The sequence below is a fragment of the Chelmon rostratus genome, chromosome 10 (genome assembly GCF_017976325.1).
Source record: "Chelmon rostratus isolate fCheRos1 chromosome 10, fCheRos1.pri, whole genome shotgun sequence".
NCBI lineage: Eukaryota > Metazoa > Chordata > Actinopteri > Chaetodontiformes > Chaetodontidae > Chelmon > Chelmon rostratus.
In genome coordinates this window covers 20,861,844-20,881,103 of record NC_055667.1, presented here as the reverse complement: position 1 = coordinate 20,881,103, position 19,260 = coordinate 20,861,844, and the positions used below count along the sequence as shown (strand labels likewise).

General features: G+C 42.5%; 1 protein-coding gene across 2 annotated transcripts in view; it reads left to right on the top strand.

Moving 5' to 3' along the window:
* Nucleotides 1–19,260, top strand: part of scube3 (signal peptide, CUB domain, EGF-like 3) — a 73,288-nt gene that overhangs the window by 37,348 nt on the left and 16,680 nt on the right. Inside the window, exons 5-9 of one of the 2 annotated variants that reach the window (XM_041945412.1) lie at nt 4,356–4,502; nt 6,013–6,129; nt 11,051–11,098; nt 16,258–16,374; nt 17,932–18,054. In XM_041945412.1, coding sequence (XP_041801346.1) covers nt 4,356–4,502; nt 6,013–6,129; nt 11,051–11,098; nt 16,258–16,374; nt 17,932–18,054 — 552 coding nt within the window. The remainder of the gene's footprint in view (nt 1–4,355; nt 4,503–6,012; nt 6,130–11,050; nt 11,099–16,257; nt 16,375–17,931; nt 18,055–19,260) is intronic. The other variant, XM_041945413.1, reaches the window with a different exon arrangement.

Genomic DNA, 19,260 nt, shown 5'->3' with positions numbered 1-19,260 from the left:
CCTCTTTTTTTCCTGATACAGATGTTTTACTTGTGTCCGAAAATGTGTTTTCAGTAGATTTTTGGCAGGGTAGTAGCAGTCGGTCTGGCTGTGGGAGTTCTGTAAAACAGCTTGTTCATTTGCCACTCACAAGCTATAGAGTTTAAATTGCCGGCCACTGGCTAAGATAGCGATTTGAGCTCCAATCAATCTCTCCACACAGCTATCCATTTAGACCGACTTGCCCACAGGAGTTGCTATCATCAGTAAATCCTCATGTACCTTTGCTTCTTTGTTGTTGTCCTGACCCGCTGGTTTTCAGAAAACCAGCCGCGTGATGTGACCTGCACTTATTGCCGTGTCCTGGAGGCGCTGCAGCTGATCTCACATATTAACCACCGACTCAATGACAGACACACCAATTGATTTTGCTTGAAGAGATTGAAAGATAATTTACCGCGGTCACTTCATCCCCAAGGATCATGCTGTTGTTTCTGATAAGCGCAGGAGAAGTCAGGAGGGGATATTTTGGCTGCTCAGCAAGATCTTCACAAGCATATAGAGTACTGCTAAAACAAAGGAGTGCATCTGCCCGAGTCATGCCATTTTCTTTAAGGCCCTGATTCTCAGTCAACTTCTAAAAGCTTATACTAAAAGCTTCTGTGCACCATTCAGAAGTTAGGAACATTTTAATGGCAGATGGTGAAACACACGATGAAGCAGATCTCTTAATAAATAATAACTAAAGATGTTTTATGACTGTGATTGTTGCTCAGTCACGAATGTTTAATGTTACAGAGAAAGCCGATTTGCTTTCAGTTATTAGGGGCTTTAGTAACTATTTTAATTATGAACAAAAACTTGCTTTCTGGCTACAACTGCATCACATTACTCTTTGCATGCAATTAAATGTCCTAGAGAGGCAATTATTGTTCGTACAAACACATGATGGTTGGATCAATTAAAGGAATGTTCAAAATTTGGGGAAATAGGCTCACTCTCTTTGTTGCTGAGAGTTACATGAGAGGCTGCTCTCATGATTGTGGGAGCTACAGCCAGCACACGTTAGCTTAGCATACAGACTGGAAACAGGGGGAAACAGCTAGCCTGTCTCTGTAAGGTTACAAAATCTGCACCAACCAGCTCACTAATTAACATATTACATCTTGTTTGATTAATCTGTTCAAAAACAGAAAAGAGAAAGCAACATATAATTATTACAAGCCTTTATATGGATTTATCCTAAGCTAAGTGAACTGGCTGCAGCTTCATATTTAGCATACAGACATGAGACTGGCATTGACCTTTTTCCATCCACAGTAACTCTCAGCAATCAAGCATGTTTCCCAAAATGTCGAACTAGTGCTTTAACATACATGCTGTTCCCTGGTGTACAGGAGAAAACAGGGATTTATTGGCTTCTGACAGCGTCACCTCTCAGTGTTGAGTGCAGAGGTCACAGCCCGTCCCGGTAGGATGGAGCTGTGGTTCCTTTGCTGAGGGAACAATCCCATTTATTTTCTGTTTAATTGCAGTGTTCCTTTCATTTTTAGCACGAGTGCAGTAGTTTTGATGTCGCCTGTCCGTGTTGAGCTGCGTGGAAACCCATATCCACTCTAGCCATTCCCTCGGTGGCTATTTGAGAAGTTCCTCAGTTCCAAGACTTTGGTCTCTATTTCCTGTCCAGTTCTCTGCCTATAAAGTGCTCTGTGATCGTTTTTATAGTTTCTTCATATAGAGTCATGTTTTATGGGTCAGCAGATTGTTTTAGTTGATCATATGATCTAGCGTTTTGTTTTTTTTTCTCTCCTTCACTTTCCCATCCAGCTCTATATGAAAGGAAGTTTTTCTTTCTGCTAAATAATGATAAAAACTAGAGGCCTATGGCAGCTAGTTAGGGGGTAGATGATAGCTGGGCCTGGTCTGCAGAAAAGGGCCATTGTGTCAACACTTCGGCTTTTATTGGTCCTCAGAGAGATGAAGGCCCAAGTTCTGGCCCCAGCCCGACAGGTTATTGATGGATGGGTCTGTAGCATTTGGATAGAGGGGCTGCATAAAAATAAAGGGGGAGCGAAGTGAGTTTTGGGATGCGTAATACAACCTTTAGCCCACTGGGGTTACTTAGTTGGAAATTCAATCCTCTGTTAAGTATATAGATGTCTGATCCTTGCTCTGGCCTCAGCTAGACACAAAACCAAGGAAAGGGACCACTGAATTCCACATCCTACTTAAATATCCACATGACTCGCTGTGAAATTTGCAGCACTTTACAGCAGCTGCTCTGTTGATGCTCATTCATGGTCACTTCACTCAGTCCTGCCATGCCCTTTTCTTTCTGCCTTCAGAGCAAAAGTGCTGGCCCAGTGTTTGCTCAGCGCTGAGTCTTTGGGAGGGCTGCCGCTGCAGTTCATGTCTGATCGCTCACCCTGTCTGCAAGAACGACAAGAGCTCAGGCAGGAAAGTCTGAGAGGATTGTGTGACCTTGTGACACTTGTTGACAGACTTAAAGTGATGGAAAGTATTTAACCAGGAGGTCAGAATTGTCTGTCACACTCACATCGTCAGCTACTTGAAGTAAGAAAGACTCCAAATAGATTTCAGCCACGAGTGGAAATACATAAAGGGCAGGTTGAGTTCTTGGCAAAACATGTGGAAAACAAGAGGGCATAGTTAAAGGAGGTTATGGTGGCAGGAGTTAAAGTACATGAATAAGTAATTAAGGATAGAATTATGTAAAAACCCTGTTTCCGTCAGGCTGAGATCGTTTTTTCCTTGTGGCCCTCGAGGCAGGAAAATAGAAACTGTGTGACAGCACATAGTTGTCAAGACTGACACACTACTTTAGGGGACTTTAGGGGAAGAGTGCACAAGGTTATATGAGCTTTATTATGTGTTGACAGTTCCACACACGTATGCGAATGCTTAAATTTATAGCAAAAAAAAAAAGTTGGCTAATTAAGAAAGTTAGACCTCCAAACACCCTTCAGTGCGACAGCAGATTTAATGAGACATTAATGGAGATGTCTTCTTGCTCACTGCCTCCCCGTTCGCCAGGAGAGAAGGGAAAGGAGAGAGAGATCTGTTTGGTTTTTAATGAGCCGGAGAGCTGGGGTTTGTCACTGCATCTGTAGCGGTGGCAGGGTTTCACAACGAATAAGTCAAATATCAGTCTTCTCCCGCAAAGGCAGCAGTATTATTACAGTGCAGAGCAAAGCAGAAGGAGCACCGCGTTCATTTGTGTAATAATTCATGATGTGAGGGTCTCCAGTCATGGAAGAGCAAAGGCATCTGTTGTACCTCTTCATCAAGCATTTATACATCACACAGAAATTATGCATCTTTTTGTGCCGTGTTTAGTAAAGCTTTGAATTATTTCTTTCAGTAATTTCCTTTTTTCTCACCTTCTTACGGAGGAGCTTCAACCTTGATGACTCATGAAAGTGTGCATTGAAGACCTTATGTTAGTGCAGTCTCTTTTCATCTCAGGCTCTCCAGTGAGACTTTAACCAAGGAGTTAATTTTTTTTTTTTCAGCGTGATCCTCCTTTCTTTTCTTTATGGGGGATTACCTCAATTAAAATTACAGGTCTGCAGGATCAGCTCCTGCTGGGAGTTTTATCCTTTCTGTTGGCAGCCTCCTTTTTATAGCCTGAGCAGTATGAGCATGTTCCAACAAGTGCTTGAGTCTTTGTTAGAGGGCACTGGGCATGTCTGCCACTAGCAGTAGGCATACAGTGTATGGGATTTGAGGGTCAGAATACACATCAGGCATTTGAACATTTCTATACCTCTTACCAGCTCTGTGATATCCAATTTAAAACCAAACGCCTTTTTTTGCAGAGGACTAGTGTTCTAGTTTTACCAGGGGACCTCTAGGCATTGTAATAAATGTAGAGCTTGTCTGTGATCTTAATCTTGAATGAATCTGCCATGTCGCAGCAAATTACCTGCCACGTTTTGCCTAACACGGAGGTCATGTGATAATATTGTTATTATTAATATTATTATAATAGATGCTGATCAGCATCTATTGTAATATGGGATTAAATTTGGGATCTGCGCCTTTTCTCTGCCTCTTTCTTGGCAATTATGAATCAATGTTTTGACTGCGTTTTGGGGGCAAAATCTGAAGGCTCATTGCTTTTGTTGCTCAGGAAGCGGATGTTATGCAGAGCCTTGACATTATATTTGAGGATAATGTCAGTAAATTGAAGTAAAATATGGATTCTGCTTATGCGAAACACAGGCGTGGAGGCATAATTTCTAAATCACACAAGGTCCCCAGGTAGTCTTAGTCCCATGCAAATAGTAACTTTGTGTAGCCACGTGTAAGATGCGTGGCAGTTACAATATAAAATCTCTCTGTTTCCTTCACAGTGCAACCAGAAGGCGCAAAGGAGGGACCCACCTGCATGGACAAGAATCATGGCTGTGCACACATCTGCAGGGAAACACAGAAGGGTGGCATCTCCTGTGAGTGTCGGCCTGGATTCCAGCTCACCCGTAACATGAAGGACTGCAAATGTAAGTCATGTCAACCTCAAGCATAATTCCCCCTCTGTGAAACTCACACACACACACAAGGAAACACACCAGAAGGAGGATTTATAGGCTCCTCATGAAAAGGTGATCGAGGTTGGAAACCTGCCGATGATGGATAATTGCACTCATTCCGCAAATGCCTTCCAACAGATTTGAATAAGCTCCTGACATTTATGTTGCATTTCCAAACTGTGACTAATCTTCTGAGGAGTCCTCATAAAGAAAAACATGTTTATCAAATAAGGACTCATCATTTACACAACCAGGGCGAGTGTGGAGGTTACTCGAAGGGGACTGCTCTGACGGACAGCGCACACTTCCTGTTGCTGTGCAACGGAGATCATCCTGTCAGAGCTGGGGCCAGGGCTGATGGGGGATTTGTCTGTGTTTGGATAAGGATTGGAGAAGTGTTATTCTATAGTTTTTCTGTGACAGCCCAGGAAAAGGGCAAAAGGCACTGGGATGGTAGGGTGCAGACAGGATGGCGGTGGAAGCCTCGGCTCGCTCGTGCTCTTTTTCACTCTGTCATCACAGGTGTGTTAGAAGTGCCAAGGTTAATGCTCCCTTCGCCCGCTGGCACGTAAATGTATTTGTACTTAAAGACACACTCATGAACACACACACTTGCACCAGAAATCTTAGTCTTCTCATCATTTATGTGTAACTGACACAAGTTTTTGCTGTTGATGTAAGAAATGTCATAAGTTATATAAAAGTATTCACTTAAAGTGCTTGCCCGTTCCGCGGAATTAATTAAATGCATTAAAATGGAGATTGTCTTAGTAGCTTGTAGGCTGATGCTCTTATCCAGAGTGACTTACAATGAGTTCAGCCTCTTGCTCAAGGCCAGTTTAAAAATGTGACCTCTCAGTTCCTCCGCAACTCAAATGTAATTCTTTAGTCACAAGGATAATAACATGCAGCTTGGGGAGTAATGAATGAATAAAGCCATGATAGTGATTTATGTAATTAAGGATTCACCAGTTTAGGGGATGAATATGTAAATTGGCGCATTCCCTTCTTCATATTACGGTACACAGATTTCCACCTCAATCGAAGCCAAGTGTACACAGCTTTTATTAAGCACCACATTTGCTGAAAGGTGTCTAGAGGTCCCATCGGTTTGAGTGCGTCCTCGGTAATGCGAGACGTCATTTCCATACTGTTAAATGTTGAGACTGAGTTGTAACTTTGTTAATCCAGTCATTTTGACGAGGCTTTAGCTACAGTTTGTCTCTTTGAAGCCCTGTGAAGGAGGAGTGAATGCTGTCTGAATTGATTAAAGAGCATATGGCCCAGAGACAGAGTGTGTGTTGTCCTGTGGGCGTCCTGAGCTGCGGACCTTTGTTACATGTCATACCTGTCTATACCCCTCTCTCTACCCTCATTCCTTTCAAATAAAAAGCATAAAAAATGCAAATGTACTTAAAAAGGAATGTGTGAAACTATTTCCTGTGTGCACAGCTTATGTTAACTATGTGCTCTTTGATAGTGACGTGTAACTATGGTAATGGCGGCTGCCAGCACATCTGCGAGGAGACAGACCACGGCCCCAAGTGTTCGTGCCACATGAAGTTCGTCCTGCACAGCGATGGAAAGACTTGTGTAGGTGAGTCATCTCACACCGATACAACTACCAAGGGCAAGAAATAATGGCTTTCGAATGAGAAAAATGCAAAACCGCAAACGATTAAGTTGACATCCAATTTCCAATAGCAAATTTAATTAACGTTTGAAATGAGGTTCATAGTGATAAAATGCAGGTAGAAATACAGGCCTTGTTACAGTAGCCTGAGCCCTTTCTCTTGATCTGTGACATACAAGGACAAAAGGCTACCAACCACTGTGCTTTTCTTTCTTCTTCTGCCGCTGCTCCAGTAACCCGTCAGTTCCCGCAACTGCTTTGGCTTCTCTTCCTCCTCCTTCTCCTCCTCCTCCTCCTCCTCTTCGCTGGACACTGTGCAACAGCTCTCTCTGTTCCTCCCTGTCTCTCAGCCATGCAGTCAGACGCACACCTTCTATTAGCCCTCGGGTCAATTCCTCCACTGCTTCCCATTGGGGATTAACTCACACACCTGACCTAACCTTCCACTGGCATTTATCAGTGTTTGCCTCAGTTGACTTAAGTTGAGTAAAAATCATTCAGCTGCTCACGCATATTGAACCGTTCTGAAGGGCAGTTTCCCGTCAGATGGGACCTGCAGGTGCAGCGGAGTCAAAGCACAGGTCTCGATAAACGTTTACGGGTTGCGTTTAGCCACCCAGAACTGCACACGGACAATCATGGAACATTAACAATAAAGTTGGTCAGGTGTAAATTTGAGATTGACCATTACTGCAGACAGGCATTTATTTTATCCGCCCGTTTAACCAAAGTGCCATTAATAGTTTCTGTATACAGTACGAACTCATTTAAACCAATTTAGTGTGTACTTTGCAGTGTTAGTAGCCTGGGTTTGTAATGCAAGCTTCAGCGAGCTGAATAGGACATATTTTCATTTTTAGGAAGACAAACATAGTAATCAAATTAAAAGCATTCGCCTGCAGGGCAGACTGGTGAGATGGTTGCTTGGTTTCAGTGGCTGTTAAGTTTGAGAGCTTGGTTTGGGTAGCGGCTGATTAGCTCAGTGTTTCTGGATCCCCTTTATTACCGCAGCCCTGACGAGAGCCAGACCCATGTCAAGGTCTGGTCAGCCAACCTGTCATTATTGCTGTACCCTGCTTGGCCAGGGGGACGCCACAAAGTTGACCGCAACCAAATTATGCGTCTTAGCCTGTCTTGTTCCCAAGGCAGAGCGAACGCACGTTTGGTGTGCCAGATCAGGAAGCAGTCAGCCAGTTAAAATCTTTGATTTCCCCCTCAGAGTCTGGGGTTACAGAGGTGGAGGGAGGGCTGCTCTGCGGTCGACACGGGGGCGCTCCATCTCTCACACACTCTATTAGTTAATAAAACCTCAATAAAACAAACAATCTGCCAAATGAACCACTGATGGGAGAATGAGTGACAAGAACGTTGGAAGACCTTCAGTAAGGCACCACAACTGTGCACGAGGACTGCAACCCTGTAGGATTTCAACCACAAGAAAATATTTAAAAGCAATGCATGATGAAACTTCTGTTGCTTTTTTTTTTGTGTAACACTTTAAAGGCTCCATAAGTCTTCACTGATATTTCAAGTTGGTGTGCCAGGTTTAAATACAACAACCTTATCCCTCTGGCAAAAAAATTATGTATTTCTACTTATAAATATGACTTGTTTGAAAACGCAACAGCTACCTCTGCTTTGAAGAAAGCGTTTCTTTTTTTATTTATTTCAAGGCTTGAACCAAGTGATTTCTCTTGGAAGTATTCAAATCCTGAATTAAATATTAAATAGTCTTAAATGTCACAAATGAGATAAAAATGGCTTGCTGCAGTTGTTGAATTTTACGCACTGTATAGCATATAGTGATAATTACTTCTCAGCAAGCGCCTTTGGAAATAGTTAATGATATATAGAGAGTAGGTGGTATCCATAGCAACCGCACAAAAATGAAAATACACTCCTGTTTAGCCTCACTATTGATTTGGAAACGTTTATGATTCATTGAGTCTCTGCATACTTCATCCAAGAAGAACATGGCACATGATTACAAAACAGCTTTTGTGTTGTCAGTGGCTTTGTCTTTAGTCTGGTGGGCTCTTTTAGTATGCTGTGGCTTCACTATTCAATCCATCTTGTGGGGTGTTTCTTATGCATTCTGCCACATTTTCATTCATTTTGTGGCGTCTCTCCTCAGCCAGGCTCGGTCATGCGTTTTGTAATAATACGGCACACGCTGCTCTGTTTGGAAGTGTGGGTTCTTTATCCTTCCTATCTCACCTCTGTTGATACATTGCATACTATAGGAGGGGTTTTTAATGTCAGCAGGGCTTTTATGGATGACACACATGGACTGTTCTCTCTCATTCACACACGCACACACACACACACACACACACACACACTCGTAGAGATGTTTGTTCAGTCGCCTACTCAAACTTTAAAGTCAGATTATTGACTCAAACAGTCCTAACAAAATCAAGTTTATTTGTGCATAAAATGTCTGTGTATCAAGCAAGTTCAGATATCAGAAAGGAGCTGCCATCATGTGGAAACATTCATGCTGTTAGCACAGCAAATCATAAACATTCACAAATAGCAGGCAGATGCAGACATGCTCAGGAGTTCAATCATCTGAAGAGTTAGCCACACTATGCCAGACACACACGCACACCCACACACACAGAGAGAGAGAGAGAGAGAGAGAGAGAGACAGAAAGCAAGAGATGCATTAACATAATACAAACAGAAAACTATACAAACAACCACACAAACATACAGTACATATCCAGCGTGCATGCACCAAATGCATGTAAACACATGCAGTCTACATGCATATGCCCATGACATAAACACGCCGTGCTCTCATTTCGGGTGGTCTGTGCATTCATGCTGGTGTACTCAGATGTATCTCACTGTGTTCTGTCCTCTAACTGCTGAGAATTGTTGTTTCTGGATGCTGCATGTTGGGACTGGACACGTTGGTCGAGCTGTGGCGGTCGATGTAAACTGTGCATGCTTTGCGGTGTTGACCTGTCAGAGTTGAGCGTCTGCTTCCTTATCTGGTGCCTCAAAAGAGCTCCGGCCCTGTGCACATCAGACTGACCAATTCAGAGAGTACATGTTGTAATTGCAGAGATTAGAAGTGATTTTTAAAGTCGTGCAGGGATAAACATGATGGTTCTTACTGCAGTTTTAAAAAGACTCTGAAAGGCCTTTTACCTTTTCCCATTTTGTTGATGTGCTTTAAGGCCCAATCCGTCACCCCAGCTGTATCATGGTTGAGTGTATGTGGTCTGCATACTAAATCTGTGAAGTTTAGTGTAAAGCTAAACAAACACTCAGTGGAGTGCAGACATGGAATGCACTTTTGGCTTGTAGAATTGGTTGCATTAAAAGCCAATCAATTAAAAGATAAGAGAAGTAAATTATAGATAAAAACAAAAATAGCCTAATGCTTTCTGAAGTTGTTTTTTTAGTGGCAGCACATAAATTGTACAGCTGGGCCACTGTCAGTGATTAGAGACTTGATATAACAGCCTAACAACATTAATTCTGAAATTATCTGACCATAAAAAACACCATAAAGCGCAGACATGAATCTGGCTGTCCCTGTCTTCCAGCCTGCAGCACTAACCACCACTCGCTCTGTCTGTCAAGGCTCGCAGCGCTCATACTAACTAGCAAAAGCCTCACCTCACACACGGAACAGCAAAACTTTGTCTGCACTGTGCGGAATATTTATTTGCATGACTGCATGTTGCGAGGTACCACTTTTGCCTTGAGATGTCACCGTTTTCATTTGAGACGAAGACCTGTCATCATGTTTGTTGTCTAGGATTTGGAAAATTAATCACTGCTGTTTGCTCAGTTGTTTCCAGTAAGAGGCTGCCTTTTTTTTGCAACCACACAATGTCATTCTGTCATGTCATCATCGCCTCCTGAGGGCATCAATGGCCGTTAACGATTTGTTTAATTCGAGAGAGATGAACCCCTCTCATACGTGCTATCCACCTTATTCTTAACCCCATGAATTATGGCTGCAACTTCTGGTTATTCATTTCACTGAACCGGCGCCTACGATAGGTAGCCATTTGCTACAAGCATCTTTTTTTTTGCAGCTTTTTGAGAAATAAATGATGTGGGAACACAACCTGTCAGGTTAATCATAACTGGGTTAATGTGATAATGCCTCTACCTTCTAGTACCGAGGGATGGGAGGACAATCTGAACAAGTGGCCTTGCAGTGGTTTCTGCAAACAAAGTTAGCTTAACATCAGCTAGAATGTTAGAGTTCAGGAACAAGTTGTGCTGTTTGTAGCTGCACCAATTAACTAAATTTGTGGTTTAAACAACAGTGTGTGCAACATAAAATGAAAAGGGATTGTTCTTGTCGATACTAATCCAGTTTCCGTCATCTACAAAAAGACGAATCTACAAGAAATGACTTGTCTGCTACTATTATGTCCTGTACGTCTGCTTTTAATGCACAAAGTGTGTTCCACCTCATTTAATAAAATGCTTCCAATTTTATTACTCCGTCAGCACCGATAAGACTCAGAGGTTTTCAGTTTGCTCATCAATTCACCATCAGTAGCAACAGAATCAATAAAGTAGCTAAATATGCGACCGTACAATTTCAAAGGCCACTTATTGAGATTGTTCCCTTGCAGGTAGGAGGCAGCGGTAAGATCACATCATCCCATTTAAGGCGTGACAGCCAGTGTTCCCAATTATTATTTCCAGAAAAGGGCAGACACCTGGAGGTCCATAATTCACGCAGGGTGTCGTGCAGCTACAGGAATAAGGTGGATACCACATCAGAACAGTACCTGTCACATGCTCATGATTTACATGACACGCCAATGCTGCGTGGTTCAAGTGTACAGAGAACTAAAGTGGTGTTTTTACAATGTGTGCGTGTGTGTGGGTGTGCGCGTGCATGCAGGGGAGAGGAGTGTCCCGTCGCAGGCAGTCCCACAGCTGTTCCCCAATGGTAAATATGTGTTCCTCTGACTCCTCTCTCTGGGGGTCTGTGGGTGTGGGGAGTAGAGGAAGCTAACCTAGCAGACACTGATCAGGCCCTTCCCCTCCCCACTGGGGCATCATCCTTCTGACCTTTGACCTCTGCCCCCCTTCTTCCACCACCACCACCTTCGTCTTCCTTCTGTGAATGCCCTCTCAATAACAAGCGCTGCCCGTGTCAAACCACACCTTTTCAAAACACAGCTGCGAGCAGCATCTGACCTGCAGTGTGAACATTGTATGAAGAGATATACCATTGACAATGGTGGAACTAGCTATTTTCATTTTATGCTACTTTCTACCTCTACTTTACTACAGTTCAGAGGTAAATAATGTGCATTTTACTCCATAACATTTATCTTAAGATTTAACATAAAAATCTTCAAAGATACAATAAGTAATTAGAGATTAAATCAGTGGCTCCCAACCTTCTGTGCCTCCTTACAATAAAGCAGTATCTACGTGGGGCCCCTTATCACATGTCAGATGTCTATGAGTAAGATCCTCCAAAGAGTGAGTTACCCTCTAAACCTCTCAGATGGTTTCATTTTTAGGCCCAAAGAGATAAACGTATCCAGTGTTTAACAAAAAAAAGCAATGATTAAAGTCCTGTGTAGCGGAGCTTTGACCCTTTGGAGGGTCCCAAGCCCAAAGTTTGGCACCACTCAACTAAAACACCTACCTGTGTAAGCTGTTTACACATTCATTCATCCATAACAATCTCATAATGCCATAGATAATAATATATATAAATTTTAGTCTGTTTGTTTTAATACTTCTTAAAGTGTTAAATAGGATTTTGAATGCAGGATTTTTACTTGGAATTTTTATAACCTCGACACCAAAAAATAATGGACACTTTGTAAACCATAAATAAAAAAGATTGCACTAACTTCCTAATCCTTTTGACATATAATCAACTAAAAAAAAAACAGCACAAAGACAGTATATTTAATGTTCTACCTCCTCCACTTTATTGATATTTTTAAATATCTGCTTATTCAGAATTTGATGCAGAAACAAGTTTCAAATAAGTTGGAACAGGAGCAACAAAAATGCTCCAAAAACACCTGTTTGTATCATTCCACAGGTAAAAAGGTTGATTGGTAACAGGTGATAGTATCATGATTGGGTATAAAAGGAACATCCTGGAAAGGCTCAATCGTTCACAAACGAGGATGGAGTGAGGTTCACCACTTTGTGAACACATGATTGTATAAAGGATGTTTCTACATGGACTGAGGAACACTATGTTTTACACAGCAGCCCAACTTTCTTGCAATCAGAGTTGTACATTTTTCCATAAGTGCATTTAAGTATTTAAGATTCTAAATACCTCTTCCACCCCTGCACTTTGATTGATCCACTGAATAAGGCTGTATTAGCACAAGTGCAAGTAGCTTTTGTCAGAAATCCAAAACACCATCAGTTTAAATGCGATGGCTTTTAAGATTCAGACCAAAGTCTTCGGTTTTATTTGTGTTTTGATACGACTGAAAGGGGTGAAATTAAGCCTGCGCTGTTTCAAACACTCGGCCATGGTGTTCCTAAACTCCATCATCACGGCCTATTAGCTTTGGTGAGCTAATAATGTGTCCACGATTCAGCGCTGCTTCATACAAAAGATAACACACAGAATCCCTCTAAACTGGCTTTTTCATGCACATGTAATCTTGTGTCCTAAAATGGTGAAAATAATCAATTGCTGGGAATAAATCCATGCTATTCCACTCCGGTTTCTTCTTCTGTTTTGTGGCCAAAAGTAATTTGTTTCACTACATTGGCAGTAAAATGAACAATGGAGGAAAAAAAAGAGGGATAAAAGTATAGAAACTTTTTGCATTTCGATTATATCACTAATGCTTTTAAGCCCAATTTTCAGGATGAGCCATGCATTTCAAAAGATACGGTAAAGATGCCAGGAAAAATAAACTCATAAATCTGCGAGGATGTATCAAACCTTGATACATCAAAGAGATTTATGATTTAATTATACCATGTAGGAGACTGAGGGAGGAGGCTTGCTCTCAGAGGAGTAGCCTGTTCAAGGTAAGGAGCAAAACAATAGTGTTTTAAGTTACTAGCTGTTACAACTGTGTGTACACCGAGTTTCCCACATGCTACAATATCACTCTCTGACCTATTTTAGGATTTTGTGTCCCACTTTCTGTTTTTTTTTCTCAGAAATAGAAACATTAGGAGCCAGAGACATATTTTGCATCTTCCATTATCAGTTGATTTCCTGTGTTACTGTACCATGCTGACACCCAGCTGTGTGGTTTACTCTCACAGCTGCGTCTCCAGGGAACATTGACAAACTGGTTTTATTTTGGTATTGTGTGCATTAAGTTATTGAGAGAGCATTCACCTCAAAGCTTTAGTCGGGTTTTTGTCTGATAACAACTGTACCTTCTGAGTAACTTTACTCCAGCTGCATGTTTGCTGTTTGGTCAAGAAAACAGTATTTTCTCCTAAAAAAGTTCTGATGCTCAACACTGAGGGAAACGCTGCCTTCTCCCTGTGAATCCTGTCCACTCACCCTTTGACGTATTTCGTTTGCGGTCGTCATAAATGGCTGATGACAAGTTGCATTGAGGTTGCTTGTCAACAGCTGTGATGTAAGTCAAGAAGTGCTGCAGCTAGAAATCCTGTGGCTTCTGTTAAAAGATTGTGTACACTGCCCGAACCTCTCTGTATGAAACATATACTGCAGAGGCTCAGCATTAGACCAAACACCCGACACATCGCGTTGGAGAATATTTACAAAAGTCTGCCCGCTGTTACTGTAATTGCGGGTCCCAACCCAGTGCACTGTAGATGTGTCTGGTGTGCATCCAAAACACACAAACCCACACACATACCAGAGCGTGTGTCTCGACCCTGTCTTCACAAAACCATAATGTCAGAAATATTTCTTTGCTCTCTTAACACATGATCATTACAGTTTGGTGAGATGGCTGCCTGACTAAGCGTTTTGGAGGCATGTCCTGACACTGTCTTATCGTCTCGTCTGCCAACTGTCTCCGCTCACACTTTGCAATTATGTGAACCCACAGTGCTACAGTCAAGCCTGGGTTGGGACCGGCATATTAACTGGAACCCTCCCCCCTCCCTCTTTAGCCCAGTACTCCATGAGCTATCATCCTCCTGCAAAGGATCAGAGGCAGAGAAAAACTGTGTTCTTTCAACGACAGGGAGTCGACAAAAATAATGGAAACACCTCACAGAAAAGGATTTCAGCTCTGAAGTGAGTTACAGTGAGCCTGTGTAACTTTGGCTTAGCTGCCACAGTGGACACAAGTGGGAACTGAAATGCCAAAATGTAGTGTAGAAAGCCATAAACAGTAGAAGAGTCATGAAGTCCTCAAACCCACTCAGTAATGTCAGTTACACAGCAATATCTCCGTAAAGTTAGCTAATATTAGCTGCATTAAACCAAGTAAGGTTGTGGAAACCCCAGAGTCTACGGAGTCTAGCAAAGGTGAATTTTAATGATTATAAATTCAACCCATTATAATTATAATTGGAAGATTATTTCTTCTTTCAAACGTCACATAGTCTCACTTTAAACGCTCTGGCAAACACAGTTTAGCACTGCAGTAAAAGCAGAAATGTTTGTAAAGCTACATGAGCATCAGCCAAAGAGAGACACTGTTGAATGGGTACAACAGGGGATAAAAGGGGTTACAAATACTGCTAATTGTCATGTAACGTAAAACAACCCTCATTTATAGTAGTGCTTAATTATTTCCAACTCTTTTTCTTAAATTGTTTGCCTTATTTTTTTTAATTCAACCCCCTGTGTGTTAATATGTACCTGAAATGAGTCCCAGTATATTAATGCATCATGTTCTGCCTTCAGCAACAACATCAACTGAACTGTTTTGAGCTGTTGTCTATGAAACGGCTATAAAACATAAAATTACATCACTGTAAGCACCTGTTTTGCTTTGATACATAATTCCAGTCTATAGTTAAGTTTTTTATTTGGAGAACAGTGCTTCAGAAAGTTTCATTATGTCCGCTGCAGGCAGTGCAGTTTTAAATTTAAGCGAAGAGGATTAGGTGTTTCCCCAAAGGGATCCTCGTTCTCTATAAAAAACCCGTGTGGCTGCATTCCCTCTTTAGTGCCACGTGTGAGCTGCCATCGCTGTGCCAGTGTGAAGCCTTCGACCAGCCCAGCTGTGCTGCCTCCTTTTTAGAGGAGCTGCTGGCTAGCATCCTACAGCCCATTAGAGAGAAGTGATGAGCTGTGTGGATGACCAGTTGCCTTAAAGCAAGTTAAAGTGATTGTTCCAGGTCACAAAAGTGTTTTTTTTTATTTGTTTTGTTCAGAAGTGTGTAAGGTTTTCTATAAAGCTGCCAAAAACTATTAAGGCACACACAGGTCTCCCTTATGTGAGAACAGATTTCTCCTGTTCTGTTGCTTAAAATGAAAGTCTCAGTGAAATTTGTCACTGTCTAGAGAAGAGACCTCAGCTATCCTGCCTTGACTGACTACCTCCCTTTTTCAAATCAGTCTAGCCAACACAGGGGCCAGGTTGCTGAAATTGCTTTTTTATCCCCAAAATGCCTGGAAGGTTTTTGTCAGAACCAGGAAAAAGTGGCGGTTTTGTCCGCGTGTGTCTGGAAGTCAAACCTCTGCCCTCATGATGGAGGGGAGACGGATGCCCTGCAGTGCGGAGGACTTTTAGAGGTCGCGGCTCACCTTGACCAAGGAGAAGCAAACATGCACACACTTACACATGCACATGGAGAGAAAACGTGTGGAACTCTATATTTGGCTGTGTTGGTTCTAATATTTCCTAATGACTCTCTCCTTTTATTATTCACAAGCATCTCCTCAATTCCCTCACTGTTAATCTCATCCAGCTGCTGACTATGACTCTCTAGTCCTTTTCCTCTTCTTCCTTATCTCCTACTGAGGACCTGAAAGTCTGCTCTGCTTCTTATTTCTTGCTCCTGTGTGACTCAAAATGAATGCTGAATATAAAAAGTGTGCCTTCTCATTTCTTTACTGTAATACCAGTATGCATGCATGCTGTTTTGATGGGGGGGTAAGTAGGTCAAGACAGCATCTTTTTTTTTTCCATGGGGTTTGTCTGACTGTGAGTGCTTGTTCCCCCGCAGAGACCTGTGCAGTGAACAATGGCGGCTGTGATAGCACATGTCATGATTCAGTGACAGGAGTCCGCTGCAGCTGTCCCGTTGGCTTCACTCTGCAGCCGGACCGCAAGACCTGCAAAGGTAAAGCATCACCATTTAAACAGCGGCTGTCGCCAAATTAATCTCCCACTCGTCGTATTGCCAGGCACATCGGAGCTTCCTCCCTGTCCCCACCCCTCCCTGTTAGCCCTTTTTCCAACCTGCTAGTTGGATTTTCTCTTTATAGACTACACTATCATTGTTTTGCACCCACAAGTGCTCTTACAGCGCCTGCATCCCTACTGGTGCCACCAGCCTTTCACTACTCTCTGCTTTTCAGCTGCATATTTTGAGTACTATTTTGTCATGCCCCCAGTTTTCCTGACAGTTTTTCCACTACATTACCGTCATCCTCTCTGAGTTTTTGGCAGAGCATCCCCAACTCAAGCAACCTGAATACTGCAGTGTTTTTTTTCTGATTTTACGTCTAATAAAATCTATTCTAAACTTTAGGGTAAAACAGAAATTATATTAGCAGAGTTTGAAAACAAAGGCACTGCTGACAGTCCGAGTAGACAGCTTTGGAGGGAATGAGGACAATCTGTGCTTCCAGAAAAGCGGAGATAGAAATCCGTCAGCCTGCCGTGACTCGTAATGTTACACTAACAACTCTGATAAAAGTGCATTGGCTTGTATTAGTTTGCTTTGAGAGGAGGCAAGAGGAAAACAAACCCAGGCAGCTCTGGCACAAGAAGACAGGGGCTTGCTGCAGGCCAGGCACTTCTGAAGAACGGAGACAAAGATGGAGCAAGGAAGGGATTATTTTATTCCATTTCTGATGCATTTATTTCAACCAGATGATGAAGACTCCCCCGAGAGACAGACGCCTCATTTGTGATGACGATTCAGAATCAATCAGAGTCGCTGCCAGACCTGCCAAGGCAGAGCACCATCAAAAGCGGGGATGAACACATGATATATCGATTGGGTATTGGCCACAGAAATAAAGCGCAGAGTAATTGGAGGAAGAAGGACAATTTTGATTTAGAGGCCTTACTGCCAGGAGGCTTTACTGTGTGAGAGCTGCATCCCATTACAGCCACACGCAAACTGATTTTAGTTCTTCTGAGGGCCAGTAAGGAAATCCCTGAAGCTCATTTCCAGTTTCTACAAGACCGTCATGGCAAAACACGTCATCATCCCATTTTGAATAGTTCTGCACCGTTAGCCTAACTGCCTTTGTTTTTACATCTCCACCTCGCTGTTCAGACTTAACAACTTATCATTAACTTTTAAAGCAGCTATAATCAACATGTTTATACTAATGGCTCATGTGAATATTTGAAAGGGGTCACACATCGTGATGAAGCCCCAGAGAATTATGGCCCAACACTGTATTTCCCCTCAGCTCTACGGAGAGTTTCCCTGCTCCGAACCTGTTTTGGTTCAGTTTCACCACTTTCATCAGCGCTAAGAGAGTGAATATTGGACTTCAGTACGTCAGGTGGACACAACCGTGACTCCAAATGAATGATAATGTTGCTGAATGTGTAAATAAAATAGGACAGTGTTCACAGCTTGTTTCACTGCAGATTCCAGTTTTCTCTCCTTTTGTGACAGGTGATGTATCAACTCCCCCTGATGATTTTCTGTTCACAGATATTGACGAGTGCCGTCTTAACAATGGGGGATGTGATCATGTGTGTCGAAACACAGTGGGCAGCTTTGAGTGCAGCTGCAAGAAAGGCTACAAGCTGCTGACCAATGAGAGAACTTGTCAAGGTACGTAGCCCTTTTGACAACCTGTTGCCACTTAGGTAAAAGAAATTGTCTCGTGACTATCACCCAAAAGCATATCCTCAACGATGACTTTCTTATAAATAGTGATTTTTGCATTGTTTAGCAACAGTAAACCAAAAGTGTTCTCCAAGTGGTATATAAATGTGCTGCCTCCAGCCTGCAGAGAAGCCAAGCCAGGCCTCACTGGCTTGTTTGTCTGTTATATTTGGTGGTAGCCATCGCTCAGCAGGAGCTAGGAGGACTAGCTGCAGAACAAATAAAGAATTTGCCATGGCCGAACACAGGTGTGAGGAATTAGAGCTCCGGCTCCAAAACCTCTGGTTCTTGGATGAATCAAGCCACTACAGAAACATCTGGTGAAAGAAGACAGGCAGGCTAGAACTGCGGAGCTGAGCTCAGCCTCTCTCCGAGTGGAAAAACAGATGACATGCTATTTTTTAAATTCTCTTCCCTTTATTGATGTGGTCAATCAATATCCCGCCTGGTACACATCAGTGTCATGCAATGGGTTTAGAATTGCTGCATTGAATCACACCGCTCCATACACAGTACGTAAACATCTTATGTGGTCAGTAAAAATACACACTGTGTCACTGTGCTTTGCAGCCAATTTCTCGTCGCTTCAAATCTATTTTGTCTTTCGCTCATTATTTGGAGCCCAACAATGTAAAGTTTATTTTGCCCAAATAACACAGATAACTGAGAAAATGTGGTCTGTGCATGTAGGAATGTAAATCACAGCTTGTTGTCTGTGGCACCATGCCTTAACCAACTCAGCCATGTGCTGTTTGGGTGCACAGGGGCAACTTCGGAACAGTGTTGTCCTTGTTTGGTGCTGTGTGTTTTGTCTGGACAGAAGGGTTGTGATAAAGCTCACCTCCTGTTGAGTGAGGTGTTGCCTGGCTCACACGTACTCCACACTACTGAGTCACCTGTCTGCTCCTTATCCTCTGCTCTCATTCCTTTCATTTTTCTCACCCATGGGACGAGAGCCCGGCAAAATGAAAGCCGATGCCTCTCAATAAAAGCTATACTTTGTCTTGATGATTTCTGTTCTCTGCGTGTTTTACTCCTGGTGTCAGTATGCGAATCTGTGATTAAAGGGGCACTTGAGGGATTTAGGTTTGCACCTCCATGAAGTTGGAGGACTCACAAGAGACAGGCTGAAAAAAAGTCTCAGTCAAATCA